General features: G+C 35.2%; 1 protein-coding gene across 2 annotated transcripts in view; it reads left to right on the top strand.

Moving 5' to 3' along the window:
* Positions 1–27,367, top strand: part of TDRD3 (tudor domain containing 3) — a 92,624-nt gene that overhangs the window by 46,568 nt on the left and 18,689 nt on the right. For both annotated transcript variants that reach the window (XM_072361081.1, XM_072361089.1), the window contains exons 4-12: positions 391–551; positions 2,841–2,982; positions 8,534–8,605; positions 9,169–9,318; positions 10,071–10,211; positions 13,418–13,574; positions 13,956–14,081; positions 24,377–25,215; positions 26,849–26,974. In XM_072361081.1, coding sequence (XP_072217182.1) covers positions 391–551; positions 2,841–2,982; positions 8,534–8,605; positions 9,169–9,318; positions 10,071–10,211; positions 13,418–13,574; positions 13,956–14,081; positions 24,377–25,215; positions 26,849–26,974 — 1,914 coding nt within the window. The remainder of the gene's footprint in view (positions 1–390; positions 552–2,840; positions 2,983–8,533; positions 8,606–9,168; positions 9,319–10,070; positions 10,212–13,417; positions 13,575–13,955; positions 14,082–24,376; positions 25,216–26,848; positions 26,975–27,367) is intronic.

Raw genomic sequence — 27,367 nt, 5'->3', positions numbered from 1 at the left:
TCTGACCGCGAAGTCCTCTGGGATATGTAGTTTTCTTCTGAGAGCTGAGTATTCAGAATGTTGTTATTCCACGGAACTGGATTATGAAATTTTTAATGATCCATACTGCACATGATGTTATGATGTGGAATATTAACAGCAACATTACAAAACCATGACAGTTCTTTTCCATAGTTAGTATTGCAGACATGTATGAAACATTACAGCTGTTTCCCAGAAAACACCATTTTTGTCATATTTTACAACATACAGTATGAGTGATAGGAATTGTAAGTGACTGATAAAATTGCATTTCACGTTTCCTGGGGGCATCTGTTAGTATGTCTTGATATTGTAGGGTGTTTGCTTCATGGTGTGAACTTTTTTGTCTTCTCTGTTTTGCATATGTAGCTGGAAGGTCCATGTGTTCTGCAAATACAGAAAATACGCAATGTTTCTGCACCAAAGGATAATGAAGAATCTCAGGCTGCACCCAGAATGTTACGTTTACAGATGACTGATGGACATACAAGCTGCACAGCTATAGAATACAGTAGCATGTCAAAAATAAGGTGAGCAACTTTCTTTTCAAAGTTTTGCTTTCATACTTAAATGCCCTAAAAATAATAGAATTAGAAATATGTATGGAAAAAAAATCCTGGTTTTTTTGAAGGAAAAATGGAAATGCAAAAGATTTGATTATATTATCTTGTCTATCTCGATCTTTTTCTTTACTGCTTTCTTCTAATATAAAAATTAATGTAGTTTTGCTATCTGACCTCTCTGATAACAAAATACTTGCATGTTCTGCTGTGTCTGTTGCATCTGAAACTCCAATGAAAGAAAGTCTAAGGTTAAGTTGTAGCATATCAGTAGAGTTCTACCTCTATATATTAAATAAGTAAAACCGAACCAAAACAACATCTCATTCGCTTCTGTGCACCTCAGCTTTTTTATGAGGTACTGATTTGTACTCTAGCTGTACCCAGGTATCTAAAAATATATGATGATAAGTAACATCTAGAGTAAAGAAACGTCAAGTGAAATTAACTCTTCTACAACAAAATCTAGTGAAGATGTATGAAACTAGTGAATACTTCAAGTAGTCATAGTTTTTGGTTTATTATTGTTTCCTTCTCAGATTTTTTTATGTACAAGAGAACCTTAAATGTAGCATGTGAAGCTGGAATTGTAATGCAATTTATGGAATTTACAGTACAGTTTAGTCTGAAATAGATAGTGCAAGAAAGAAATTCTGCAGCTGTCTGCTGAGTCAGACTTAACAAGGCAAGCAGGCTTTTTGGTGTGCATGAACCTGAGCCAAATTTCCATTCTTAGTAGATATTTTGTCTGGCTTGGTAATGAGCATATCACAGGACTGATGCACCTAACTTCATGCATCTAGGAATGCTTTTCCCTGACCAAGATTTTAACTTAGAGTTTTTTGTTTGTTTGTTTGTTAGTTTGTTGTTTAAAATGAACCGCAAGAGAACTGAGTATGGAAATTTCTTGTTGTTTGATCATTAAGATGTTGAAAACAATTTCCAGTGTGTAATCTCTGGTGTTATGGCCTATTTTACTCTTAATTCCAGATTCTGTCTTTTTCTGCTGGATGGACTTTTTATGCTTTGTTTTTAAATGGCTTCTTTTACTGTTAAACCGCTCCTTCTCAGTAAGAGACAGTTTGCAGTTCAGAGTAATACTGTCTTAAAAGTCAAGCACTTAATAATACTTCGATTTTAGTTTATGCAATCACAACTTAGAATATCAGATTCCAATATGAATGTAAAAAGAAAATGTAAAAGTGGATTCTAGATGAAGACCTAATCTGAAAGCTTTTAGATAAGATCTCCAAAACATCACAGTTCATCTCTTTATATAGTGTTGATATGAGCTTTTTCCATTTCTATTACTATGTTTTTTTTATTTTCTTTGCTTCTATTAGAACAATACAGAAAATTCGTTAATATTGCTGAGTTTGAAGTCACTAGAATTAAAATTGGCTGACTCCTCTGTGAGTGTTCCTAAGTGTGTGGCATTTTTCTGTGATTGCAGTGATCTCCTTATGATATTTTGAAGAAGTTACTGTCTCTTATTTGGAAAGTTATAGTTGACTCTGTCTTCCTTTGTGTCTTGCAATAAAAATAATTCCAGATTTTGCTGCTTGTCATTGCTTTCTATTAGGAGATATAAATGAGTGATTCTTTTATGCAGCTGCTGCTGTTCTTCTTACAGGGTAGATTCAAATAAAAAGAAGATAGGTGCCTACCTGTGGGAGCTGTCCACAGAGAACATTTATCTGAGTTTAAATCAAAGAATAATGAGAGAAGAAGCACCGCAAGGTGCATAGTCTGTATTTATTCTGGAACAGTCCTGGCTGTTAGTAGTGTATAGACAGCATCTTTTCTAAATACATTTTTGTTTTCTTTTAAGCTAAATGTCTAAAACAAATGAATTGATTAAGCAACTAGAAATTGTCTGTTGCTCAACTATAAATGAGTACTAGGATGAGAACTTAGACATCTGAGTGTGAGACATCTTTTGTTAGGCTAGGCAAATCACATCCTTAGTTTGGTACTGTTAAATTGCATTTTAACCAAACAGATAATTTGCAAACATTCATCTCTGTTAGAATGTAATTTGCAATATGGCATATTTGTATAAGGAATTGGAAGTGTTCCAGTAAAGCTACTGAAAACTGCTGTGCTTACTGAAAGAATTATTGTGAAGGTTTTTGATACTAATCATTCATTAAGGAATGCAACAATGCTGAAGGTATAATGGAAGTGTAGTTTTCTATGCTTTTGATGGCAGAATATTCAATAACATTTTTGAAATACCTGTTTTCTTTCTGCTTCTAGCTTGAACACTCCACCTGGAACAAAAATTAAACTTTCTGGAATTATTGAAGTAAGGAATGGATTCTTGCTGTTGGATGATAGTAACACTGCAGTTCTTGGAGGTGAAGTGGAGCATCTTATAGAAAAGTGGGAATTGCAAAGGGTGAGGTAACACCACTGGAAATGCTTCGTTTTACAGGATTCAAATTCTGTTTAATGTTGTAAAGCATAACATGTTGGCTGTGAACCTTTCTGTTACAAGAACTTAGACTTTACTTTCCAAATATTTGTAGGAATTAAGCCAAATATGTGTCTTATGTATGATGTTGCTGATGAAATTATAATTTGTCATTGCATGGGAACTGATTCCTTAAGTAGCCCGCAGGTCTTGAAAACATTTGTCAACCATACTGACTGCATTATGCAGTAATGGTTAGTCATTTCTCTAAATAGCATTTTTGATACCAAAATATTAGAGAATTCAACTTTTTACAGTTACAGTCTAGAAACTGTATAACTTTTGATGCAAAAAATACAGGAGTTTTATAAGAAGTGTTGAAGTTAGTAATCTCAAGTTACTACATTAAGAAATTATTATTAATTTAAGAATTCTATATAGCAATTTTAGTCAGTGCTTTAGGTAAGTTGTGATTAGAAACTGAAATTGGAGGCTTTTAAAGTCTTTCAGCAAGCCACAAATATTTATAAGGTCCTTTATATGTGTAGCTACTACCTTAATAAAATAGAAGTTGCATCAGGAAAATGACTTGTTGAATTCCCTCACAAATGAGTGGAATGCCTAGGACATGAAGTTGTGGCTGATACAGACTAAGCATAGATTTGTCTTTACCTCTGAAGCAAAGAGTTGCTTCTTATGAAGATGTTTGTTTCTGTATGAAGCACGTTTTTTGATGATACTAAGATTTACAGGTTTGTTTGTTGTTATGCTTAGCTTTCTTTGGTGGTGTTTTGCATTTTAAAGATTTGAGCAAATCTATAAATTGCATTTTGTAGATTTGAGCAAAAAACTTGGACAAGACTGGCAGAAGATATGAGTTAGCCAGAATGGATAGTATGCTTGGCATTTTTTTTTCCCCCCAGTTATTTCTTGTTTTAAATGATACTGTCTGCCTGACTAAAATGAAGGTTCTGCGACCAGCAACGGAACCATCTCATCTTATCATTTTTATTCATATTTAGTAGTATAAATCTTGTGGATTCTCTCTCCAGATAATAAGAACGTGGAATTTTAAGGTTGATAAGTAGGAGAGAAGGGACACACACGGAACTAATACATTTTTAACAATGCCAACTAATTGGAAAGAGAGGAGTCGGTAGAATCAGCTAGCTTTATTATTAATGTTTTGAACAGTCTTGTTTCTATGTTTGTTTCACCAGTGACATTTTTGAAGGTCTGTTTTCGTATTTATTCTACCTGTGTTTCCACAAAGAAATATTGTACTGTAAATACTAATTTGCTTTTGAGGTGAATGTCAAGAAATGACTATGGAATACTTCTTGTTTACAAGAAAGCAAACCATTTTATAGCCATAATGCTGACCAAAGCAAGTTTTTTCAGCATTGAAGCCAGTATAATTGGCTGTGTTTTAAAGAGTTTGTTTTTACTTACTTTTGTTGTTGTTATTAGATACAGTACAGTAACTTAATTGTTCCCTATTGCTATCCTTTTAGTTCTCTGTTTTCATTTTGCAGTTCAAATGGAATAGCTGAAAGGGACCTACAAAGAACAACCAGTCCAACTGCCTGACCACTTCAGGGCTAAACAAAAGTTGAAGTGTATTATTGAGGGCATTATCCAGATGTCTTTTGAACACTGACAGGCATGGGGAATCAACCACCTCACTAGGAGAGGAAGCCTGTTCCAGTGTTTGACCACCCTTGTGGTAAATACATTTTTCCTAATATCCAGTGTGAACCTCTTCTGGCACAACTTTGTGTCATTCCCAAAGGTCATGGCAGTGATTCTCCTTACTCTCTTAAGGGAACTGCAGAGAGTTTGCCAGAGTTTCCATTTATTTTTCTAGCTGAACAACATTATCAGGATTGCAGTGAGGATGTGAACATATCAGCAGCAAAACTGTAGGCAACAAGAAATCATTTTGGACAGGTGAACCATTGCCACTGGAGCTCTTAGTTGCAGGTCTCAGTCTGGACTGACAACTAGATAGATAGGTCTGAAATAAGTCTATAGAAGCCAGATGCTACTTTGATAGTAGTTTACACATGAGCTTGATGTTTCCTGTTCTGGAGGCTTTACAAAAAAAGGAATGACAAATAGCAAGACTGTCAACTCTCAAAGATATTTGAGTAAGGATGTTGCCAGTCTTAATCATGCCAGTCAAGGCTGTGTGAAATACTGAATTGTGTTTGCAAAGAAAGTCAGAAAACTATTGCAGATTACTTGTTTTTGAAGCCAGTTCTTTCTCTCCAATGAGTGCTAACTGGTCTTCTTGTGTAGAAGATGGAATAAGTTGATTTTATACTTGTTTTAAAAATTAGTGTCATTAAATCAAATATTTCTACACATTAGTATTAAAGTTGTTTGTCCACAATTAAATGATTGCCCTGGTACCTGTTTGTCTGCCTCTAGATGCAGATGAATTACTGTTTTGTGTAATTTGATATGACATTGGTAATTGCTCTGGGGAGTAATCTGGGGAGGTTTTAGTAGGAGAAGACTTACACTGTAAGTATAGCACACATGGAATTAATGCAGTGTTATCAGGCAATATAATGTAGTTCAAGTGGAATAAGCGTGATATTCTTTGTAGCATTCAAATTTATTGTAAGGTAGTTCTCACCGAGAAATTTAATTGTAGAGTGTTGCTTTTTGAGTGACAGTGAATAAAAGAGTGAGGAATTGCTGCCATATAAGCTTTTTGATTACTTGGAAATAGAAGACAATATGCCATGGGTGTATTTCGATATTTTGATGAGAATGCATTTGCAATAATCTTTCATGCATAGTGCTCCCAGTTTTCTGGTTGTGATGTTTGTTTGTTTTTTGTTGTTGGGTTTTTTTCTCCTTTGGTATTGCTTTGGCTCCAGTGGCTTCAGGGATTAGCACAGTTTCAGTAGAGCCAGGCTTTGGGTGGCTTATGCTCTAAGGATAGCATTCATTAGGCTAACCTTAGATGATGTCTATAATGTGTCTATTGGATTTAGACACATTTTACAGTCAGTAGGGGGGATCAGGCAGGTTTTAAGGTGTGATGCATGTGGGGAGTGACATAATCCCTTAGAAGATCCCATTTACCTTCTTTTCTGAAAAGAACCTTATGTCACTAACTCAGATGTAGACATTTACATTTTAGATGCTGTAAAAAGCAGGGTGAAATTAATCCTGACTGAAATGCTAGGTGTGTGCTCAGGCACATGAACAGGAGCTTGGCTGTAAAGGCTCATTTTTTCCTTACCTTGCCCATGAAATGCGTGTTGTACTGTGCAGCTTTAGTTAATAGCAACAGGAGTTTACTGCAGTCATCAGCCATTGGTTTGCTTGTAATTCAAAGAGAACACTTAAGTGAACCAATTGGTGCTAAAGCATTAGAATTTTATGCTTTCTGCACTTGTAAGTGCTTTCTTTTGAATAATTCATTGTATATTTTATCAAGCTTTCTTCTTCTCCAGGAAAAAAAAAAAAAAAAAAGAGAGAGAAAAAGAATTTTATTATTTTATTTTCTGCCTGGGATGCAGTAAATGATCACAGATGATTTAGGAAATGTAGTTTGCTTCTGGAATAAAAGTAGCTTACCTCAAAAGAGTGAACAAAAAGCCTGAGTGTATTACAAACTTATTGTAAATAATATTTTACATGCTTTAAGAAAATTTCCGGTAAAAACAGTATAATGACTTAAAATATCTTGACATTTATACTGCAGTTCTCACATGATGGAGTTAAATAAAATTTACATCAAGATTATAAATACATTGAAGAATTTTTTTTTTAAAAATTAATTTTTTAATTAATTTATTTATTTTTTTTGCAAGGGTCTTTGTCTGCCAGTGCAGAGTGTTAAGTGATCCATGTAATCATGCACAACTGTCCCAGTGTTTAAAAACAAGATCAAACAGCACCGAAAAAAATCTCCCAAAACAGATGATAATAAATAGATTCAGTATAGGAAATAAAATTTTAAGGTATTTTAACAGCATTAAGGATCTACCTTTTTTATTTTTTTTAATTTTTTTATTTTTTTTTCCCTCCTGGTTCTGAAATGAGATACATAGGTTGCTCTGAAGGTAATGCCTCCTCTTTATTTCCCTGGAAACTACAAGAAGTAAAAAGAGCAATAACACTGGTTGGTAGAGCAAAGCCTCATCTACAAAACACTACTTTTCAGTATAGTCACCACCATTAGCTACGCATTTTCACCAGTGATGAAGAAGGGCCTGTATATCATGTTTGTAAAAACAAATCTGCATGGCCTTACAGAGCATGTCTTATCTTTCATGTTGTTTTTGCCACTTCTGAAATGCAGCACCCAGCACATCACTGGCCCCTGCTGTTTGCTCTCCATATTCAGTATGTACTGATGAATGAATGTTACTGGGTGCAAATTTTTCCTCATGGAGGAATTCAGTAACGCACCTTTGCTTCATATGCACTTCCGTGTCAAACACCACTGCCCCTCTGCCATCATCTGTCACATGGCCACAAAATGTAATGGAATATTTGTGAGAAGGTTCATTCTCTACTGTTTCATCACCAACATCCATCTACCTCTGAGTTCATGGGCCAGTGTAATAAAATAGGAGGCATTACTTTCAGAACTGCTGAAAGTAGAAGTGTAAGTGCAGTATCTTGTTTCCAAGAGTGGCAAAACAAGGTGTTTTTCTAGGAGTGGACATATAGCCCAAGCCCTTACACACACCTGACATCCAGAATTGTTGTATTATGCTAACTAATCCTTTTCAGCATTTGTATAATTGATGAACCTAAATGTAAACAGAATGTTTGAGGTTATCAGGGACCTCTGGTAATCAGTCATGTGATCCAATCCCTGCTCAAGCAGGGACAACCAGAGCAGGTTGCTGAGGACTACGTTCAGACTAGGACAACTTAGGATCTCCAAGGAGGAAGATTCCAGAGTCTCTCTGGGCAACTTGTACTGATGTTCAGTCACCTTGACTTAAAGTAGCTCTTCCTGGGTTTTAGTCTGTGCCCACTGCCTCTTGTCCTGTCAGTGGGTATTGCTGAGAAGAGCCTGGCTTTCTGATTCACACTCTCAGATATTTGATAAGGTCAATAAGACCTTCCTCTTCTTTAAGCTCACTTTGTATGGACCCTATTTAAACCTGCTAGAACTACTTGTATTTAGAAGCAAATGTCTGCTGCTATAAATAGATATTTAAAAAATTTGCTGCCTATTTGTGTGCTGCCTTATTCTATTGTTGTAGAATTGGGATAAAACTCAGTTTTCTCCATTTGCCATATCTATTGCTTTCATGATTCTGCAATTTTGAGTGTTTTCTTCCTCTCTGTGCCCCTCATTCATCCTTCTACATGCATATGTGAATTGCCCCAGGATTTGAAATGTAAAATATTTTATTATTCATTCTTAAAATATTAGTCTTGCACATTTTATGTACTTTCTGAAACGTCTATCAAGTTACATATATATATATATTTATATTTATATATATAATATATATATATTTGCAATTTCTTAATCAACGACTTTCTTTTACAGAGTTTAGCAAAACATAGTAGGAGTAATATTGGAACTGAAGGTGGCCCTCCCCCTTTTTTGCCTTTTGGACAGGTATAGTATATTTCTTAGTACTTCAGGTATGACATACAAGTTAAAGCCATGATGACATTTAATGAAACAGTCTGTATTAGGATATCTAGAGCTAGTTCCATTTAGATAAAGGCTATCTGGGTACCTTGTACTATGATGATTTACATAAAAAAAAAAAGATCTTGTTTAAAGGGAGAGGAGATGTAGGTTTCAGTCATGATGATTTGAGAGGAAAATATTAAATATAAATTGACTGTTTCAAACTTAAAATTTAGTTTGGTTTATGCGATTTTTGATTCTTCCTGCAATATCTTGGAGGAACCAATAGAAACTCTTAAACGACAAAGCTACTTACAAGAATCATGTTATCTGTTTCATGAAATATATTGTAAGTATTAGCATCATTCTTTCTGGCATCCATGGTGGATGAGTTGCTTTTGCTTTCAGCAAAGGTATCTAGATGTCCACAGTTATCTTTCTAAAGTTGTGCAACTTTAGTGGAATAATGCTTTGAGTTTGTTTGTTTGTTTGTTTTCAAGTGACCGTAGATAAGAGTCAATTAAAGCTTTGCTTTGTGTTGTCAGAAATGTGCGTCACACACACAAGTGGATAGCAGAGAGCTTGATCGCAGAAAGACTCTGCAGATGACAAATACTACAAAACCTGTTGCTGACAATGATGAATTTGAAAAACAAAGAACAGCTGCCATTGCAGAAGTTGCAAAGAGCAAGGAGGTTAGAATGCATTTCTAACATTTTGCTTAGTGTAATTGATCTTTTCTTGTAATTTTAAGTGTTTGTCTCCACACCAACCAGTACTTTGATGTTTGCCTTGTTAAAATTCTGTGCATGTATCTCTTTAAGAATGAGTCAAAAACTGAATCTTTTCAGATTGTTAAGTTTGTTTTTAAGTATGTTTCCAGTATGTATGTTTTCATTTGAATAAAACTAGTAAATGTATCATAATTTTTAATTGTAGATATAATTTTTATTTTGATATCTTTATTATTTATAAATATTTATATATATATATATATGTTTCACCATTTAACTGAGAAAATTAAAGTGCAGGTTATTGAAACTCATTTGCTTTTTTCAGTTCTGAAAACCCTGTGATTTTCTCTGTTCTACCTGATAGAACAACTAGGAAATGTTGCTCTAATGTGGCAGACTTTTTGCCCTCCCGTGGCTTTCCATTTTAGATATAGAAATTATGGTTTGTTTTTATTATTTGCTTGGTAACTCATAAAAGCTAGAATTATGTACACATTTTACAGCCTCATTTGGACATCGGGTAATAACTAAGAAGTCCTACCTAATAAATACATCTTTTTGGTGTATGTTTGTATATCAGAGCTTTACTTGTTGATGCAAAGTGTAATTGTTACAAATACAGCTGCATCAAATTTACTGCACTTCTTGTACTAGCTAAATATTAAGGCTTATTTTTCCATTTGCTAAAATGTTATTTTTATGCTTATCTAAAGACCAAGACATTTGGAGGAGGTGGTGGTAGCAGCAGAAGTAATCTTAGTGTAAGTGCTGGAGGGAATCGAAACAGGGAGCTTTTCCAGAAGGAGAAGATAACAAAACCTGAGGGAAAAAATGAAGGTGTCTACAGAGAACTGGTAAGATATAAGATTTAAATGAAAGCATAAATGTTTCTATTATTAAAAAGCAAAAGTAACAAAAATTAAACCAAAAGAATAAGAGCATTCCATTTGTACCTTCTGAGGTAGTTGAAATTCCACATGTTTTTTGTGAAGTTTTAATGTTCTTTTAGTGTCCTTGCAATAGGAAAGTAGTTTTGTGTATGGTATAGGTCATTACAGTCTTGTTTTAATTTTGTTCTTCAAATAAGCTCAATAGTCTTTTGCTTCAGTAGTTATTAATTCATGTTAGACAAGAGGACTTTCATCTTTCAAGTTTAGTGCATCAAATGGTATTTCAGTGTAGCTTCTGAATTAATATTATAGAATTTTAAACTGTTCATTTGACCTTGAGAAAACTAAATTGTACTTGTGACATTGAAAGTACTGAAGTAGAAATACTTCTGTTGTGACACTTCTACGTAATGTTTACATAGTTACAGATAATGTTTTGAGTAAAGCGAGTTACCATTGGAGAATTTGAATGGTATCTCAAAATTCCAAGCAATCACTTTCAGAGCATTTCATAATTTCATGCTTACTGAGAAGTGGTTTTTGACATTGCTGCATTGAATTAATTTGGTGTAAGATGAGCAGTCATTGAAGTTTGCTTCGCTTGCTTTAGCAATCTATAAATTTGATGGAAGTGGCAGAGTTAATCCCAAGTACGCAATGACAATTAATGAATATGATTTGAACGATGAAAGCAGACTGACTGAAATAGATTTAACAACTTAATAATTCAGTGAACCAGTATTAAAATATTGACCATGGGTGACTATAAATTCAACAATAAATAGCTGAAATGTCTTCCACCTTACTTGACTTTTACCAAAGATTTAACAGTCAGAAAACACTTAAGAACAGTACATGCTTAATTTTGATTGTCATATAGGTGCTATCTCCTTGCAACTTGAAAGATTCCAGCAGTTATCTTCAGTATTATGCTTAGAAATATACAGATGCATTAAGCCTTATATGTAGAATTGTAGAAACATGGATCGTAAGGGATCTTTTAATCATCCTGCTATTTAATATATACTTTGTTATTACTGACAACTGTTTCTACCTAATAGACTTTAAAAGTAAATGGGGAAAACAACAACAACAACAACAGTGCCCCTCTTCCATATAAATTGGGCAATACTTAATTTCTATTTTTCCTCTGAACTGCAGAGGATTTGCTTTACATTGCACTGAAAAATGGCAGTACTTTCAGTATTTGAAACTTAATGTCATTTAACGTTATTTGAAGCTGTTTAAAAGAATATGAACCCACAAAGTCTAGATAGAAAGCCTTCTTTAGTTGTAAATGATGATTTTAGGGCTTAAAGCAGCAGTTAAGGGGTCTTTTTTAGTTGTTTTTAGAAATGTGATATGGAGTTGATTTAATTGTTTATGTTTGTAGTTAATTTGCATGTAAACATAAAGAGAGTAAATGTTTTTATTCCATCTATCCTTGGGAGAAAGTTGAAACACTGTGTCATGGGAGAAGACACAAAATAGTGGTTTCTCCTATTTCTTTGTAGATAGGCAACAGATTGTGCAGATTTATAGGATATGTCCTATAATTTTCCATTCCTGTTTTGTGTAGTGGAACTGGCAATATATGGGCTGTGTAAATGGAGTTGAAGGGGAAATTTCTGTTGTCCAAAGATAGTCTGGATATTCCCTCATTTTTCAGTCTTTGTTTCTGAGAAATTGCTTTTTGTTTGGGTCTCAGGGTGTGACTTCCCAAAGATTATTTTTGTATTCAGTGCTTGAAGTACAAGTAATGTACATATGAGCCCTCACTTCTGGCTAGTCTTTGATGAACATAACTGTTGTGCACAGGATTCCCACCAGTGAAAGCCAATGATACAGAATAAGCTGGAATTTCTTTCCTGGTTCAAAGCAGCTACATACCTTCAACAGGGAGAAGTGCGAAGCAGTCTTGCTGAGGCTGTAGAAAGCAGCAATTTTGTCTGTTGGATCCTTGTTGCCATGCAGAGAAATCTCAGCAAATGGCTCAGATGAAGAACCATTATACTGTTATAGCAAGATTTTATTTAGTTTACTGAAAATTGAATTCAAGTGGGTTGATGATTTCATATAGGCATTCGTGTCATGTTTCATTGCCACTGGATTATGAATACGTTTTAAATGGTATTCAATCTGTGGACGATAATTTGAAGAATACTGTTAAATTTTGAAATTAAGAAGTGTACAGGAAAGCAGTTAACATAACTGTGTTTTGCTCATTATAGTGATTTTTGGGTTTCAAAGCATAGTTTTTGAAGTTCTTAGAGTTGTTATACCTCTTGGCTTACTGAAGTCCCAGTACTAATACATGGACACCAATTCTGTGCCATTTCCCCAGATAGGAGATCTGCTTATAGCTGTTGTCCCAGAGCATATATTGTAACTGAACAAAAAGTGAATGGATCAAAACTTTTGGAGAAGCTGTTGTAGAGCTGTTGTAGTAGATGTATAATTGGCATTGTTTTGCTTGAGTATGGGATGAGGAAGGGCAGAAAGCCTGGCCCCATTTTGTATTTAATGCTTGTCCACACAAAAAGAGGCAGTCCCAGCTGAGGCTTTTAAGGCTCTCTGATTCTTGCTTTGCCTTTTTCTAATCATACTATGTGCAGCTCAGAATAAGAAGGCTTCTATTAATGAAGAAGGAAGTTGTATTTTTTTATTTTATTCCTATTCCTATTGAAACCTTTTCAGATTACATTTTCTCCTTATTTTAAGAAATGTGTAAATGATTTTTGTATTGTTTATAAACGTTATGAAAGGGTTCAAACAGAAACAAGGACCAAGTTTTGTATTAGTGTTGCTTGGAGAGATTCCTTTTATTTTTCATTGAAGAGCAACTATGTTACACTCTGTCAGATTGTTCCACTGTACAATAAAGAAAGAGGCAAAAGAGGGGAAATTCTGCTTTGAATTGCATAATATTAGAATAATAATAAGAAAAAATCAATGAGTTAAGTAAAAATAATTGGAAAAAGAAGCCTACTGTTTAATTGTTGATAATTAAAAGAGAACTGATCTATGAATGCCATACATTAATCTAAAATGTTTATCATGAATGCAACATGGAAAAAAATAGTTATTAATGGAAGCTTAAAGTAATATCTGGTGGTTATATAGAGTCTCTGTTGTAGCTTATGATTATTTGTTCGTATCTTTTATTTCAGGTTGATGAAAAGGCTCTAAAACACATAACAGAGATGGGATTCAGTAAAGAAGCAGCAAGACAGGCACTTATGGATAACAGTAACAACCTGGAGGCAGCATTAAATTTTCTCCTCAACAGCAATAAACAAAAGCCCCTTCAGGGACCACCACCTAGAGGTATAACTTACAATGATGAATCTTAAAACAAAGTGTTCAGAGCAAAGACATTTATTTACTATGTTATTACTAAAGTATGTGACATATATAAAGTATATCTATGTTTGTTTTTTTTTTAAGCAGTTGGAATACATTGCAAACCTGAGAGAGAATACTTTGAGAAGTCCTTTGTGTATTATCCTTTACAAAATTTCTGAATTTGAAATCACCTTTCATGGAAAATATCTCTCTTGTGATAGATTTTTTTATTTTTTTTTTAACAGAATACAAAATTTCTGTAATATAAGTCTAATAATGAAAAATAAATGTGTACGTAATGTTGTTGTTTTTTTTTTTCCTCCTCTTCCCTCGCCCCTAAAAAAGTCTGTTTAATGTTTACAGGTAAAGGAAAGGGCCGAGGCCGAATAAGGCCTGAAGACGAAGAAGAGCTAGGAAATGCCAGGCCATCTGCACCAAGCACACTGTTTGATTTCTTAGAATCAAAAATGGGTACTTTAACTGTAGAGGGTAAGTTATTGAAATTGAAGTATCTGGAATCAATATTTGCCAGAGTTGGTGGATGTTTTATCTTCTTTATCTAGAAACTGGCTTCTAGAAGTTTCACCACAGTCAACAGTAAAACGAGTGTTTGAGAGCTTTTCCTCTCCTTTGAAGAAAGCTCAAATAAATTGCACTGTGGTAGTTTGTGTTTCTGTTTTGGCTGCCAAAAAGCTGATAGCTTCAGGCTCGAGTACCTCGAGGTTAGTAATTTTGAAATCAGATTAGATAAATACCACTTATTAGTAATAGGTTGATTAAATACACTTGCAACTTTAGTGGGCATTCTTGTAATTCAAAGGAAAAATTCGGAACTCCAGTCCTCCTTTCTCAGCTTCTACACAGCACATTCTGCGTGGTGCTCAGTTAAGAGCAGTAAGCTAAGTAGGTTTTTTATCAATCAAACAAACACCCAGCATTTTGCTATAGTATATTAAACAACCTTTTTCTCACAGCTTTCCTGTTTAATAACTGTATGGAGTGAGGAAGGGGTGGTATTTTAGACAGAGAGAAGCCTAACAGTATTTAGATATAGCACAGAAAATCTGGGCTTTTACTTTTGAATGTCTGCATCTTTCTTGAGAAGCAATAAAAGAATGCAGTCTACGAATCTAGACATCTGGTTATGTCTAAATCACTTCATACTTTGGAAGTTTTAACAGACAGATCCATTAGAATGAAAAAAGTTTACACTTTATACATCCTGAGGTCTCTAGAGGCTGCTGTGATATTGAAGTAAAACTCGCAGTAAGCTGAGTAATAAAAGAAGACTGTTTTTTTGTCTTGGAAGTGTTTCAGTAGGCAATGTGAAATTGAAATATCTGTTTCCATTATTTAATGTCAAGTTTTGTGGTGGAGCTGTAATTTTTTTCTCTCTATAAAATAACACTTTATTAAAGAGTGAAATAAAGGTCATGCTAATTTACATGAACCGGTGTTTTCTAGTTAGAGAGTGAGTGCATTTAAGGGGTCTCAGCATTTATATACAATGATTTCAAACTGAGTTTCCAAATAGTCTCTGTTGTCTCTTAATAATGCTTTGTTTACTTTTACTAGATATGATTAAAAAAGAAGTGATGCACTAAAAGATGGAAAAAACTGAACAAAAGAGGTGAAAAGAAAGAAAGAATGAAAATACTTAATGGTGAAAACAGTTATTAGTTTTATTTTCCTATTGCAATGCCCAATTCATTTTTTCTGCTACACATTTTTTTTAAAGAAGTCTTTCAAGGTCTGTTACTGATTATCCCTACACCTGAATGGACAAGATGTAATGTTTCAGAATTAATTTAAAATTTCAGAAATAACTAATGATGCAGTGCAGCCATGTGAGAAATACTAGCAAAAACTGGAATGTTCTAAATGAGATGACAGTTTCATAAAAAAATAACACTGTGGTGACTTACACAGGAAAGCTGAAGAATAAAGTTGTTTCTAATTCCAGTGAAAAAAAAGACTGTTAGCCTATCCAGGACCTTCCAAATGGTCATTGATAAGAGAGATCCTATATCGCCTTTTCCTCTATTTGTAATTTGGAGCCCTTAGTGGTGTTTATTTTTTGTTTGTTTTTAATATGAATCTAGGCTGTAAATTACAAATATCCAGTCAATAACTGAAGATTAGGTGTGTGCAAACCAAACCTTCTTAACAGTTTAAAGGCTGCTAAAATTGTGTGGAAATTGGCAGAGATGCTTATGTTGCTAAAGGATGAGAGTATAGAAAAACTAGGATGGACAGAAGAATACGTGTATAGTAAAGGTAAATCAGCCTTCAGGACTGTTACAACTACCTTGTTCTTCACCACTACTGAGTCTTTTCTGTCTGGAGTTCTGGTTTCTTATGTCACAGATTTAGAAGCATTTCATTCAATGCAATGTTATGTATTGCCCTTTTTGAAAAGGTCATACTGCTGTTTTTCACCAGTATCTACAATAATTTCTTGCAAGGTGTGAGCTCTGTCTGAAAAGAGATGACACAGTATATTGGAATTCTCAGAGATTATGATGGGAGTGAAAATAACTGTGAAATGACAAATACCTGGAAAGTAATCTAGTCTTACACAGGGACTCTCAGGGGATGCTTAATTTGTATTGGACAGAGAAATCACTTAAATATGGAAGAAAAATAGGAATTTATGAAGCATTAGTTTATCCCATTGACTTCTGAAAGTATATAGATATATATGTTGATGTGTGTGCCTGTATATATGTGCATACATTTAATCGTAATAAATGTATATTTATAAATTATAACAAATGCATACAAATGAGTTTGGGGGCATTGATATTAAATTTTTGGTGAAGAGGTTGAAGTCGTTGGCTGTTACAGGTATGCAGGAAATTTCATACGAGGAAAAGCTCCCTTGACCAGTGATGAAAGCATTCAAATTAAAGAACATTTAAATATCAGTGCTGAAACATATTTCAGTAGTGGCTGGACAGGTGAGATGCAGTGGTCCCTGATATTTATTTTCAGAGAATTCTGATGGCATACTTAGCAGCAGACCGTTGTTTTGCAAACTAAGGCTTGAGTTCTGTACCTTAGGAAGACTCAGAACACTTAAAGCCAGTAAGCTACTCCTAGAATATGGAAATGCTTCAAATGGAAAATGTGCTTGGAAGACAAAAAACAAGTTTAAAAGGATGTTTACAGTATCTTTCTAGAAATGATTATCACTCTTTGCTATGTTAACTTGGAGCTATCCATAATCTCCATGGCCAAGACTATAGGACTTTTATTTATAAGAAATTTTTATAATTTACAAATAGAAATAGAAAAAAAAAACACACAACTGTAAAGTTTATACACTGATTCAAGTTAGAGCCGGTGTGTGTGCTTAAAAAGCAAGTTTACAAGTGAATTAACTTGTCCATTTAGCATGGGTGAAAGTGAACCCTTTTCTATGCTTGAATTTTGCTAGAAAAAATGGGAACAGTTGTCATGCACTTGAAATACAAGCAGAACATTGCCACCACTTTGGTTAGTCAAACCAGAAGCATTTTTTCCCCAGTAATTATTTTTGCTAGTTGTTTTTGAAGCTGAACATTTACAGTCACTACTTGCATATGCAGTAATGTTTTGCTTCAAGATGTTTTAATAGTTGTGGAAGCCTGTAGCAATAAGATTTCATCATATTCAAATGAAAAGATGCAGAGAAGTTTAGAAGTTCAGTCTTTGAGACTGCACAGACAATGTTTTCCTTCAAGAAGCAGGAAAGAAAAAAGGACATCCATTTTGTCAAAGAAAATGCGTGTCAGCAGGTGAGCTTAGGAGCCAGTGAAACTACCAGCAAATCCAGAGGTCTCTTGCTAGGAAGGTACGGTTATATGGACTACGAGCAATGTCAGAGTTCACCAAACATTTTTGATGTGCTATGGTTTAAGCTATTAGCAGAAAAGCATTCACTTAATAAATTGTGACAGTTTATAGTTCTTTTGATAGCAAATATAAATTACTATGTAATGGTTTTCCCTGTGATGAGTTTCATTACATCAGTATCTTTTTCTCACCTATAAATTGTGCTTTTTAGTAGCTAATTATTGGTTTATATTTTACTTGGCTCTAGGTCTTACAGAAATAGTTAGTAGAAAGCAAGCAAAAAAGTACATTGGAATTGCTTTACTTAAGTGTTGTTTATGGTTCATTTATGGAATGCATCCACAATCTTATGACTTTGTTTATTAAACTTGATTAGTGGTAGATAGAGCATTTGTATCATGCCTCTTCACTGTATTTTCCTGAAATTTAAAGTGTTGGAACAAAATCCCTTTCAAATACGGAAGCATTCTGGATGTGCAGATCAAATTTTGTGAAATTGTGTTCAAGTAGTAAACATGATCATATTTTTAATAGCATATATAAAAAATTAGGTTAGAGATCTATCTTTTGGCTGCTCATTTTGTTGACTGAAAATGAAGTCGATTTCTGCATTGAATAAAAATGGAGAAATGGTAGTGCTTTTTCCTCTTCCGTAACAGACACTGATTTTCCTTGGATATGTTCTTGGGTATCTTATCTAAGAGATTAGAGAGAAGGTTAGATATTGAGAGAATTCTCTTATGCGTGGCTGTAAGGCATTTAAAGGAAACATAACAAAAATAATCCCTGTGGGATATATGCCTTTCTTATTGTTACTAATTTAACAGTAAGTAGTAGTACTTTACTAAGAACTGTGAAAGGACTGAATTGCTTCTTTTAAAATGATATTGCTGGTGTGTAGCGAGTGTTTGCTTAGCAGGAATTTTATGATTCTTTTGGTTTAGTGTACTTGTTGCCAATGTACTAGAGTGTATTAAAGCGTGGTATTTTTTCATTAGAAAAAATGGTTATAGTAGCACATGTTTTTCAGCTTAAAACACATAAATGGAGACTATAAAGCTAAATACAGTTCACTTTGTGCAATTTTTCCTCTCTTAACTGAGGATAAAAACTTTTCATAAATGTCGTAAGAAAAATGTAGTGCTTCATAAAATCATAAAGACTTCATGCTCAGTTGCCAAAAAATGACATATTTTGTGACATGTCTTGTTTTTTAATGTGGTTTTTTGTGTGTGTGTGTGTGTGTTCTCTGAATGATCAGTGTGCAATTTGGTGTGCTTTTTTTGAGTCATGCTTTTCTGAAAAACAAAAAGAAAACCCACGCTCTGATTACCATTTTTGAAGAGTTGAAAACATTCTTCATTTTTTTTATTTTTATTTTTTCCATAAAAAAATCTCCTTTCTTCATTCTAGAGAAATGATAACAAGTATAATTGTACTTCCTGTTATTTGGAAGTCAGCAGACTCTAGACTAATTGTTTAGTTTCATTTAGTCAGTTCTTATTTTCCTTACTGAATGTGTCCATCCTTTAAGAGCACACCTCTGTTCTTATGCCAGACTTTAATTTGTCTTGCAGACTGCCCTTCACGTACACTTTCCCAGAAATACTTTATGCTTATGCTAAATTGCAGGTGTTTTCTGTCTCTCAGAAATCTTAGATTTCTTTGCCAAGTTTGAGAACACCTATGCAGTCTGAATTCAAACACTTATTAGAAAATCATTTAGTGAAAATGCTAACGTTCTGTCATTTTTATGCCTCTGTTGTCACTGAAAATTAACTCATTTAAATTTTTAAATATTACTTGCCTTAATCTCCTTTCAAGCTGAAATATTGCCATCTCCGTTCAAGCTGAAGTGACATGTGTGTTCAGTGTTTGCAATGTCACAGTATGCCTACAGTGATTATACTTAACATTTTGAATTCTTTCTTCAAGAAATCTGTATCCAAGTGTTTTCAGAAAATGGTGTATATTACCAGCAGCTTTTTCATTTCATTTGGTTCTGTAAGTTACCAGTAGAGATATGTATCTAATCCTTAGTATTAATAAGGTAGTAGTGGTAGAAGACCTTGCCTGACCAATCTGGTGGCCTTCTGTAATGGAGTAACAGCTTCGGTGGACGGGGGAAGGGTGATGGGTGTTGTCTACCTGGATTTCTGCAAAGCCATTGACATGGTTCCTCACCACATCCTTCTCTTTAAATTGGCGAGGTGTAGATTTGAAGGATGAACTTTTTGGTGGATTAGGAATTGGCTTGCTGGACGCAGCCAAAGGGTTGTGATTAATGGTTCTGTGTCAGGGTGGAGGCTGGTCGCAAGCAGTGTCCCTCATGGGTCAGTCTTGGGACCAGTGCTCTTCAACATTTGCATCAGTGAACTGATGATGGCATTGAGTGCAAAGTTTGTGGATGACATCAAGCTGAGTGGTGCAGTCGGTGCATTGGAAGGAAGGGAAGTCAACCAGAGGGACCTGGACGAGCTGGAGAAGAGGGCCCATGAAAACATAATGAGGTTCAATAAATGCAGGGTGCTGCTCTTGGTTTGGGGCAATCCCAGGTATTTATACAACTGGGGGATGATCTCCTTGAGAGAAGCCCTCTGGAGAAGAATTTAGGGGTCCTGGTGGATGAGACGCTAGACATGAGCCTGAAGTGTGCGCTTGTGACCTGGAAGGCCAGCTGTGTTCTGGGCTGCATTAAAAAAGGGATGGCCAACAGGAATGGGCAGATGATTGTCTCTACTTGGCCCTTGTGAGGCCCCATCTGGAAAACTGCATCCAGGCCTGGGGCCCCTAATACAGGAAGGATGTGGAGCTCTTGGAGTGGATCCAGAGAGGGCCACTAAGATGACCAGAGGGCTGGAGCACCTCTCCTATAAGGAGAAGTTGAGGGAACTGGGCTTGTTTAGCTTGGAGAAGAGAAGGCTCCAGGGAGACCTCATTGTGGCCTTCCAATACTTGAAGGGAGCATATTATCAGGAAGGTGAACTGCTGTTGACAGGGATGGATAATGATAGGACAAGGGGGAATAGTTTCAATCTGAGATAGGGGAGGTTTGATTTAGATATTAGGAGAAAGTTTTTCACGCAAAAAGTGGTAATGTACTGGAACAGGTTGCCTGAGGAGGTTGTGGATGCCCCATCCCTGGAGGTACTCAAGGCCAGGCTTGATGTGGCTCTGGGCAGCCTGGTCTGGTGGTAGGCAACCCTGCACATAGCAGAGCTGTTGAAACAAGATCGTCATTGTGGTCCTTTTCAACCCAGACCATTCTATGATTCTGTCAACTGCTATAAACAACTAAATGTATAACATATATCGCCAGGAATTGTGATGAACTATGGAAATCCCAGGCAGGGAAGTTTTTCTGCATTTATCTTGGACATCATACAACCTCCACTGAATAAAGAAGTTTGATTCTTCTGCAGTATTTCTGGCATGTTGCTGTCTGATGTGGTCTCTAAAATGCCATTTTTTTTTTCTTTTTAGATGTTCAGAGACACTCCTTGGGTAGAAACAGAGGTTTCATATATAGTTATACAATGAAGTGTATGTTCAAGCACATAGTTACCTACCTGTGATTCCATATTTATCATCATTACAAGTCTTAGGCTTCTGTTCTTTTCAGGCAGATATTAATTTTTTTTCTATATGGCTCAGTGTCTGCACAGAAGGAAAAACAAAAAGCAATTTTTCTGAGCTGGGATATATATTTTTTTTTATTTCTTTGCAGCATCACTTTTTCTTCTAAAATAGTTTATTTGATGTAGAGAGAAGAATGGTGTCACACAAAGAACATTGATTTACTTTTCTTTGTGCATCTTTCCATGCCGTAGTGTTTCTGTCTGAAACTTCAGTACTACTCATTGTTGAGAACTTCTAAAATCACTTCTGAATCTGCAATTACCAAGCTAGTTACTTCTGTCTGTGAACAAATACATGGGCAGATAGTAATAAGACAAGGAAAATAGTTTTTAACTAAAAGAAGGGGAATGGGGGGGGGGGGAGGTGGGTGGGTCTTGAGGCACTGGAACAGAATGCTGAGAGAAGTTGTGATGTCACATCCGTGGAGGTATTCATGGCCAAGTTGAATGGTGTCCTGGGCAACCTGATCTAGAGGTTGGCAACCTTGTCTGTGGCACAGAGATTGGAGCTAGATAGCTTTTAAGATCCTTTCCTACAGTGCTATTCTGTGATACTACAAAACCAGTTGCTCAATTTGTTGTCATTGCTTTGGTAGGTTTTCTCTAATTTAATTTAGACCAATAAGAAAAACATGTACAAGTTAAAATAGAAAACTATTTGCTTAGTTGTTTAACATACGAACAAGTTAAAATATGGTGTGATAGTCTTATGTACGTTAATATCTTGTGGGCTTTTTTAATTTTCTTCTTAATTTTTTTCAGTTACTGATATATTATTTTTACTTCTAAGTAACTATTGCTGTCAGAAGTGTTACGAGTTAGACTCTTGCATGAACTACTATTTCCTTAATTGTTAAATGTAAAATTCAGTTACTAAAGTAAAATGCAAAGAATTCTTAAAAAAAAGCAACAAACCAAGAAAAAATACACAATAATTTAATACTACAGGTTTATGTATTACTTATTTTTAATTACTAATGGTTGAAGAACAAATAGTATCAAGAGCTCTGACTTAATTAATGAAGAATATAAAATTGCTGAGGACCAGGCATGTTTTCATATACGGTATCTCCCTTTGGTTCTTAGGGACTGAGAACATTTAGATGCTTCTGTCTTCTCAAAATCCAAAGTCACAAAAAACTCACAGACACCTTTGGAAGATTCAAGAAAAGATGAAATTTAACAACTATTTTTTTTTGCTTGTTTGTTTGTTTGTTTTCAATTATTGGTTAGGAGAGTTGGTGATACTTTTGATGCAGCAAGCCCAAATATTTTCCGTTTCAGATTGTGCAGAATTGCCTCCTCAATCTTCCAAATGGATATACTGAGCTTCTGGTGAATGTGTCATGTTCTTGCTATTAAAATGAATCTTCTGAAAAACAAATTACAAAAATAATGGGATCACAGAAAAAGCAAGTGTGAGAGAGGTGGCGTGTCTAGGTAGTCTTTTAAAAAGAACTTGGGAGATGGGAGCAAGTCACAGGCTATAGTCTCTGTTTCTTGTACCAACAGCTAGGCTTTGACTGAATTTAAATGTGTTTTGTTTGTGAGCGCAGGAATACTTGTCTGCAGAAGGTGCATGACAAAAAGGTGCTGACCAAATAGTAAGGTTAATAAACATTTCCTTGAAAGAGTTTTTTTTCTTTTTTTTAATTTTTATTGTTTTTAATTTCTCTCTCCTTTTTGCCCAGAGATCATCCCCTTGTCATTAATTTTGAAATGGAATTCTGTGGTTTTAGTAACAAACTTTTTTGTCATCACAGAATCACAAAAAAATCATAGGGGTTGGAAGGGACCTCCAGAGATCATCGAGTCCCCCCTGCCAAAGCAGGTTCCCTACACCAGGTCGCACAGGTAGGCGACCAGGCAGGTCTTGAATATCTCCAGAGAAGGAGACTCCAGTACCCCCCTGGGCAGCCTGTTCCAGTGCTCCATCACCCTCACTGCAAAGAAGTTCTTGTGCACATTCATGTGGAACTTCCTATGTTCTAGTTTCTGGCCATTTCCCCTTGTCCTGTCTCCACACACTGCTGAAAAGAGTCTGGCCTCGCCACTTTGCCCCCCACACCTCAGATATTTGTAGACCTGGATCAGGTTCCCTCTCAGTCTTCTTTTCTCAAGGCTAAACAGACCCAGTTCACTTAGCCTTTCTTCACAGGGGAGATGCTCCAGGCTCTTCACCATGTTTGTGGTCCTCCGCTGGACTCCTTCCAAGAGATCCCTGTTTTTTTTATACTGAGGATCCCAGAATGGAACACAGTACTCCAGATGAGGCCTTACCTGGGCGGAGTAGAGGGGGAGGTTCACCTCCCTCAATCTGCTGGCCATGCTCCTTTTAATGCACCCCAGTATGCCATTGGCCTTTTTGGCCACGAGGGCACACTGCTGACTCATGGCCAACCTGTCATCCACCAGGACACCCAGGTCCCTCTCTGCAGAGCTCCTCTCCAGCTGGTCATCCCCCAACCTGTATTGGTGCATGCAAATTTTCCTCTCCAGGTGCAAGACTCTACACTTGCTATTATTATACCTCATCCGGTTTCTTACCACCCAGCTCTCCCGCCATGAGTGTCATGTTTTAGCTCATTTGTTTCTTGTGTTTGATCCTCTTTAATTCATTTTGATCTATGACCTTTGGCTTTTCCCTTTAATGTTTCATAAGAAGTGAAAAAATTCACAAGTAAAAGTAAAATATCCACATTAAGTTTCACAGAACTACACGGTCTTCTCCCACCACACAGTACAGTAGAAATTCTACTCATTAGGTCCATGATAATTTTGTTCCACTTAGCATCAGTTTGAGTTCTGAGTCTTTTAATGGTTGCACTTGAATAATTCCTGCTATGGCTTATTGATCACAGTCTTCAGAATTCTGGACTTTTTTGCTATTCCCATCAGATCTTGTTTGCTGTGTTCATTCTATCAATTCTGTTTCTTGCCTTTATGTTAATGCTTAACAGCTGTTAGCAATTTATTTTTACTGGATTAAAATTTTCAGATGACAGCTATTTCTTTTTTCTCCTCATTTTCCTGCCTCTTTGCTTCTTCACATCAGAATTCGTCTTTCTTAAACAATTGCTACTCATTTACTAATAACTAATTTAAGTACCACCAAGACATATGTGTATTTTCTATTAATCGGTAATTGTAGTTCAAATATCTGCTAAACTTCAATGGACAATTTCATCTATTTATCTCACAAGTAAATGCTACTTGTTTTTCTGAATAATACTGTCGCTTTATCATTTAGTATCTGATCCACTATTTCTGTATTATATATACATAATTATTATTCTTTTCTCTTTATAGAACCAAAATTGCAATTTCAACCACCATATCAAGTACAGCCCAAAGTTATGAATACGGAACAGAATGGCATCAAAGAGAATCATTCAAGGCATATTTCTCGCAATGACATGAGACAACCAAGGAATGAGAAGCCCCCTCGTTTTCAAAGAGATATTCAGAATTCCAGGCAAGCTTTGGAAAGTGGGGGATTACCAAGAAACAGAGGTCCTGAAAGGCACAACTCTTCAGAACATTGGACAGATGAGAAAATCAAAAGTGACAGACATTATCCTAGAAATGATAGGCCAAAGGATTTGGGTTATCCCGTAGCTGCTCACCAGAGTGATATTTCGTTTAAAAAAAGAGATAACAATATGCAAAACAGAATAGGAAAAGGGGTGTCTTTCACAGAATTCAAGGAGAACTCTGCTGCTCAAGATACTACAGACAACAATAACCAGAGACGCGGGAAAAGGGAAAATCAAATACACAATTCTGAAAACTTTTGTGATAGGAAAGCACGAACAATAAGTAATGAAACCTTTATGGTAAAAAGTGAGCAACATTTTGGTGTGAATAATGATTACCAAAACACTTGCAGAACTGATAATTTTAATTCTATTCCGAATGGAGATACAGAACATCATCAGAAAGGAAGACGGGTAGGGCCTATCAAGTTGTCAGGACCTAATGTGATTCCATCTTATGATGACAAAATTTTGTATTACAACACTGGACCCAAAAGGAGATCTGGACCCATCAAACCAGAGAAAATAATAGAACCATCAATTCATGCAGAGTACGGAAAAACCTGGAGACCTGGGGATGAATGTTTTGCTCTTTATTGGGAAGATAACAAGGTATGTGTTTGCCAGACATTGAGTAGTTCAAATTAGCTTTCTTATGTACTTGAGGGAGACTTAGCTCACCAGCACAAAGACAAAGGGCTTTGTTCATAGGTGTATGATGCTCTGTTATCCAGAGTAGTTTTTAACTCTAGATATGTAATTCCTTTTGCTAGAATAAGACATCATGTGGCCTTCACTAGTACAAGAGAAGACTGGAGTCTGCAGGGATGGAACTGTTTAAAGCAAATTCCACTCTTATTTCAGTCATTATAAAAAGATTGGATTTTATTATCAATAGTAGTCTCCTAGCTGAAGAAGTTGTGGAACAAATGGAGTGTGATGCATGACAGTTCTGTTTTACTGATTTTTCAAAGCTTAAATTGTTCCCCTTCCAATTAATAAGATTTATTTTATGACAGGAGGCTTTCCTTTTGTCTACAACTCCTTTGCTTTGGGAAAAAAAAAGGTGATTTTGTAATCTTCTGTTCAGGCATTCTGTGTGCACTTCTTAGTTGTTTCTTCAAGTTTTTGATCCTTTCTGGTGACCTTAAATATTACTGTTCTTTGAATAGGTTTTATTCCTACCATTTCTGACTTTTATTTTTTTTTAAGTTATTATTTGTTATTTAAGTTTATGCTATTAAAGTTTTTTTGTTTTTTTTTCCATGTTCTTTTTTTTTGAGGGGGGGTGGTGGTGGTGGAGGGGGAGATGTAGATACTGTTAGCTCAGCAGTGTAACTTTTTCTCTTTTATTTGACTGAGATAAGTCATGCAACATTTTTGATGGCAGTAGCATATAGTTAGTTGATGCTTTAATATGAATATATATCTCAGAAGGAAGGATTCGTTTGAAATAAAATGGCATATTAAGGAATTATTTCCTGTTTTGAGAAGCGCTTTATGTCACTATGAGATGTGTTGTTGAAATTCTAAAAAGCATGAAACTTGCAAAATAAGCAGATACGACACTGCTGCCTGGGAAGTATCCAGTGTGTTTTGATGATGGTTGTTTTTTTAACAGTTACAACAAATGCTGCTGCTTGCATCTAGCATTATTTTAAAATAAAATGATAAAATACAGCAATGAATTTTAATCTTGGTGTATGAAAATGACTTCTATGCGTTCAGAAAGAAAAATATATTCAAAAGCAGTTGATTTCTTTGCATAAATGACTAAAAGAAAGTGTTGAAAAAAGGAAGAATTTTAGAAGGATCTTATTTTATTATGTGGCTAAATAGTTAGGTGTTATTATATACTTAAAATAGTTGTATGTGTGCAAATGCCTTCCAGGCACTTAGACAGTAATAATAATTAAAAAGAAGGTCTTGCATTAGTATTTCTTATATACAACATCATTTGTGTTAATGATTAATTTGTGTTTTAAAAAAGATCTTTTAAATGTTCAGCCTAATGTCCTAAGTAGCATATATTTTCAGCGAGTATTCTAAATACATACAGCCACAACTTTTCAGTCATGGGACATGTAAAAGTTTAGTAGACAATTATCTGCAACAAATTTTACTGAAAATTTAATGCTGACGAAGAACAAGAATGGGGAGGAGAGTGAAAATGAAGAGATTGTTTTCAAGCTGTTTGTAGCACATCAGGTAGTATTTTATGACCTCTGAAAATTTCTCTTTTAAGTTCTACCGGGCAGAAGTTGAAGCTCTCCATTCTTCTGGAATGACTGCAGTTGTTAAATTCTGTGACTATGGAAATTATGAAGAGGTGCTTCTCAGCAACATCAGACCTATTCATGCGGACACCTGGGTATGTGATAGCAAATTGAATACAAAGATATAAATTCCATAGTCTGTACCAAAATACGTAACTTGGCAAATGAATGTCTGTTCCTGCGAAGAGTGGTAATTACATGTGTAGAAAAATAGTTAATAAGTGAATACAAGCAAAATCTTTTAGTTATCTATATGAATCTACTTAATGTTCCTAAGTGTATTATCATGTAGTGTTCTTTATATATAAGACATTTAAATTGTATTGCTTTAAACTGAATACTCTAATTGACCTGTCAGCTAAACAATTTTATGCATACATTCTTTCTAAAATTTTCACTTACCCTATTAAACACAGATTATTATTGTTTTATTTTGTGTACATTGTATTTTCTTCTGTAAAGTTTAGTAAACAGTCTTTAAAATGTAT

The sequence above is a fragment of the Excalfactoria chinensis genome, chromosome 1, assembly GCF_039878825.1.
Source record: "Excalfactoria chinensis isolate bCotChi1 chromosome 1, bCotChi1.hap2, whole genome shotgun sequence".
Taxonomy (NCBI): Eukaryota; Metazoa; Chordata; class Aves; order Galliformes; family Phasianidae; genus Excalfactoria; species Excalfactoria chinensis.
Note: the sequence above shows the minus strand (reverse complement) of the source record. Positions and strands in the feature narration are given on the sequence as shown.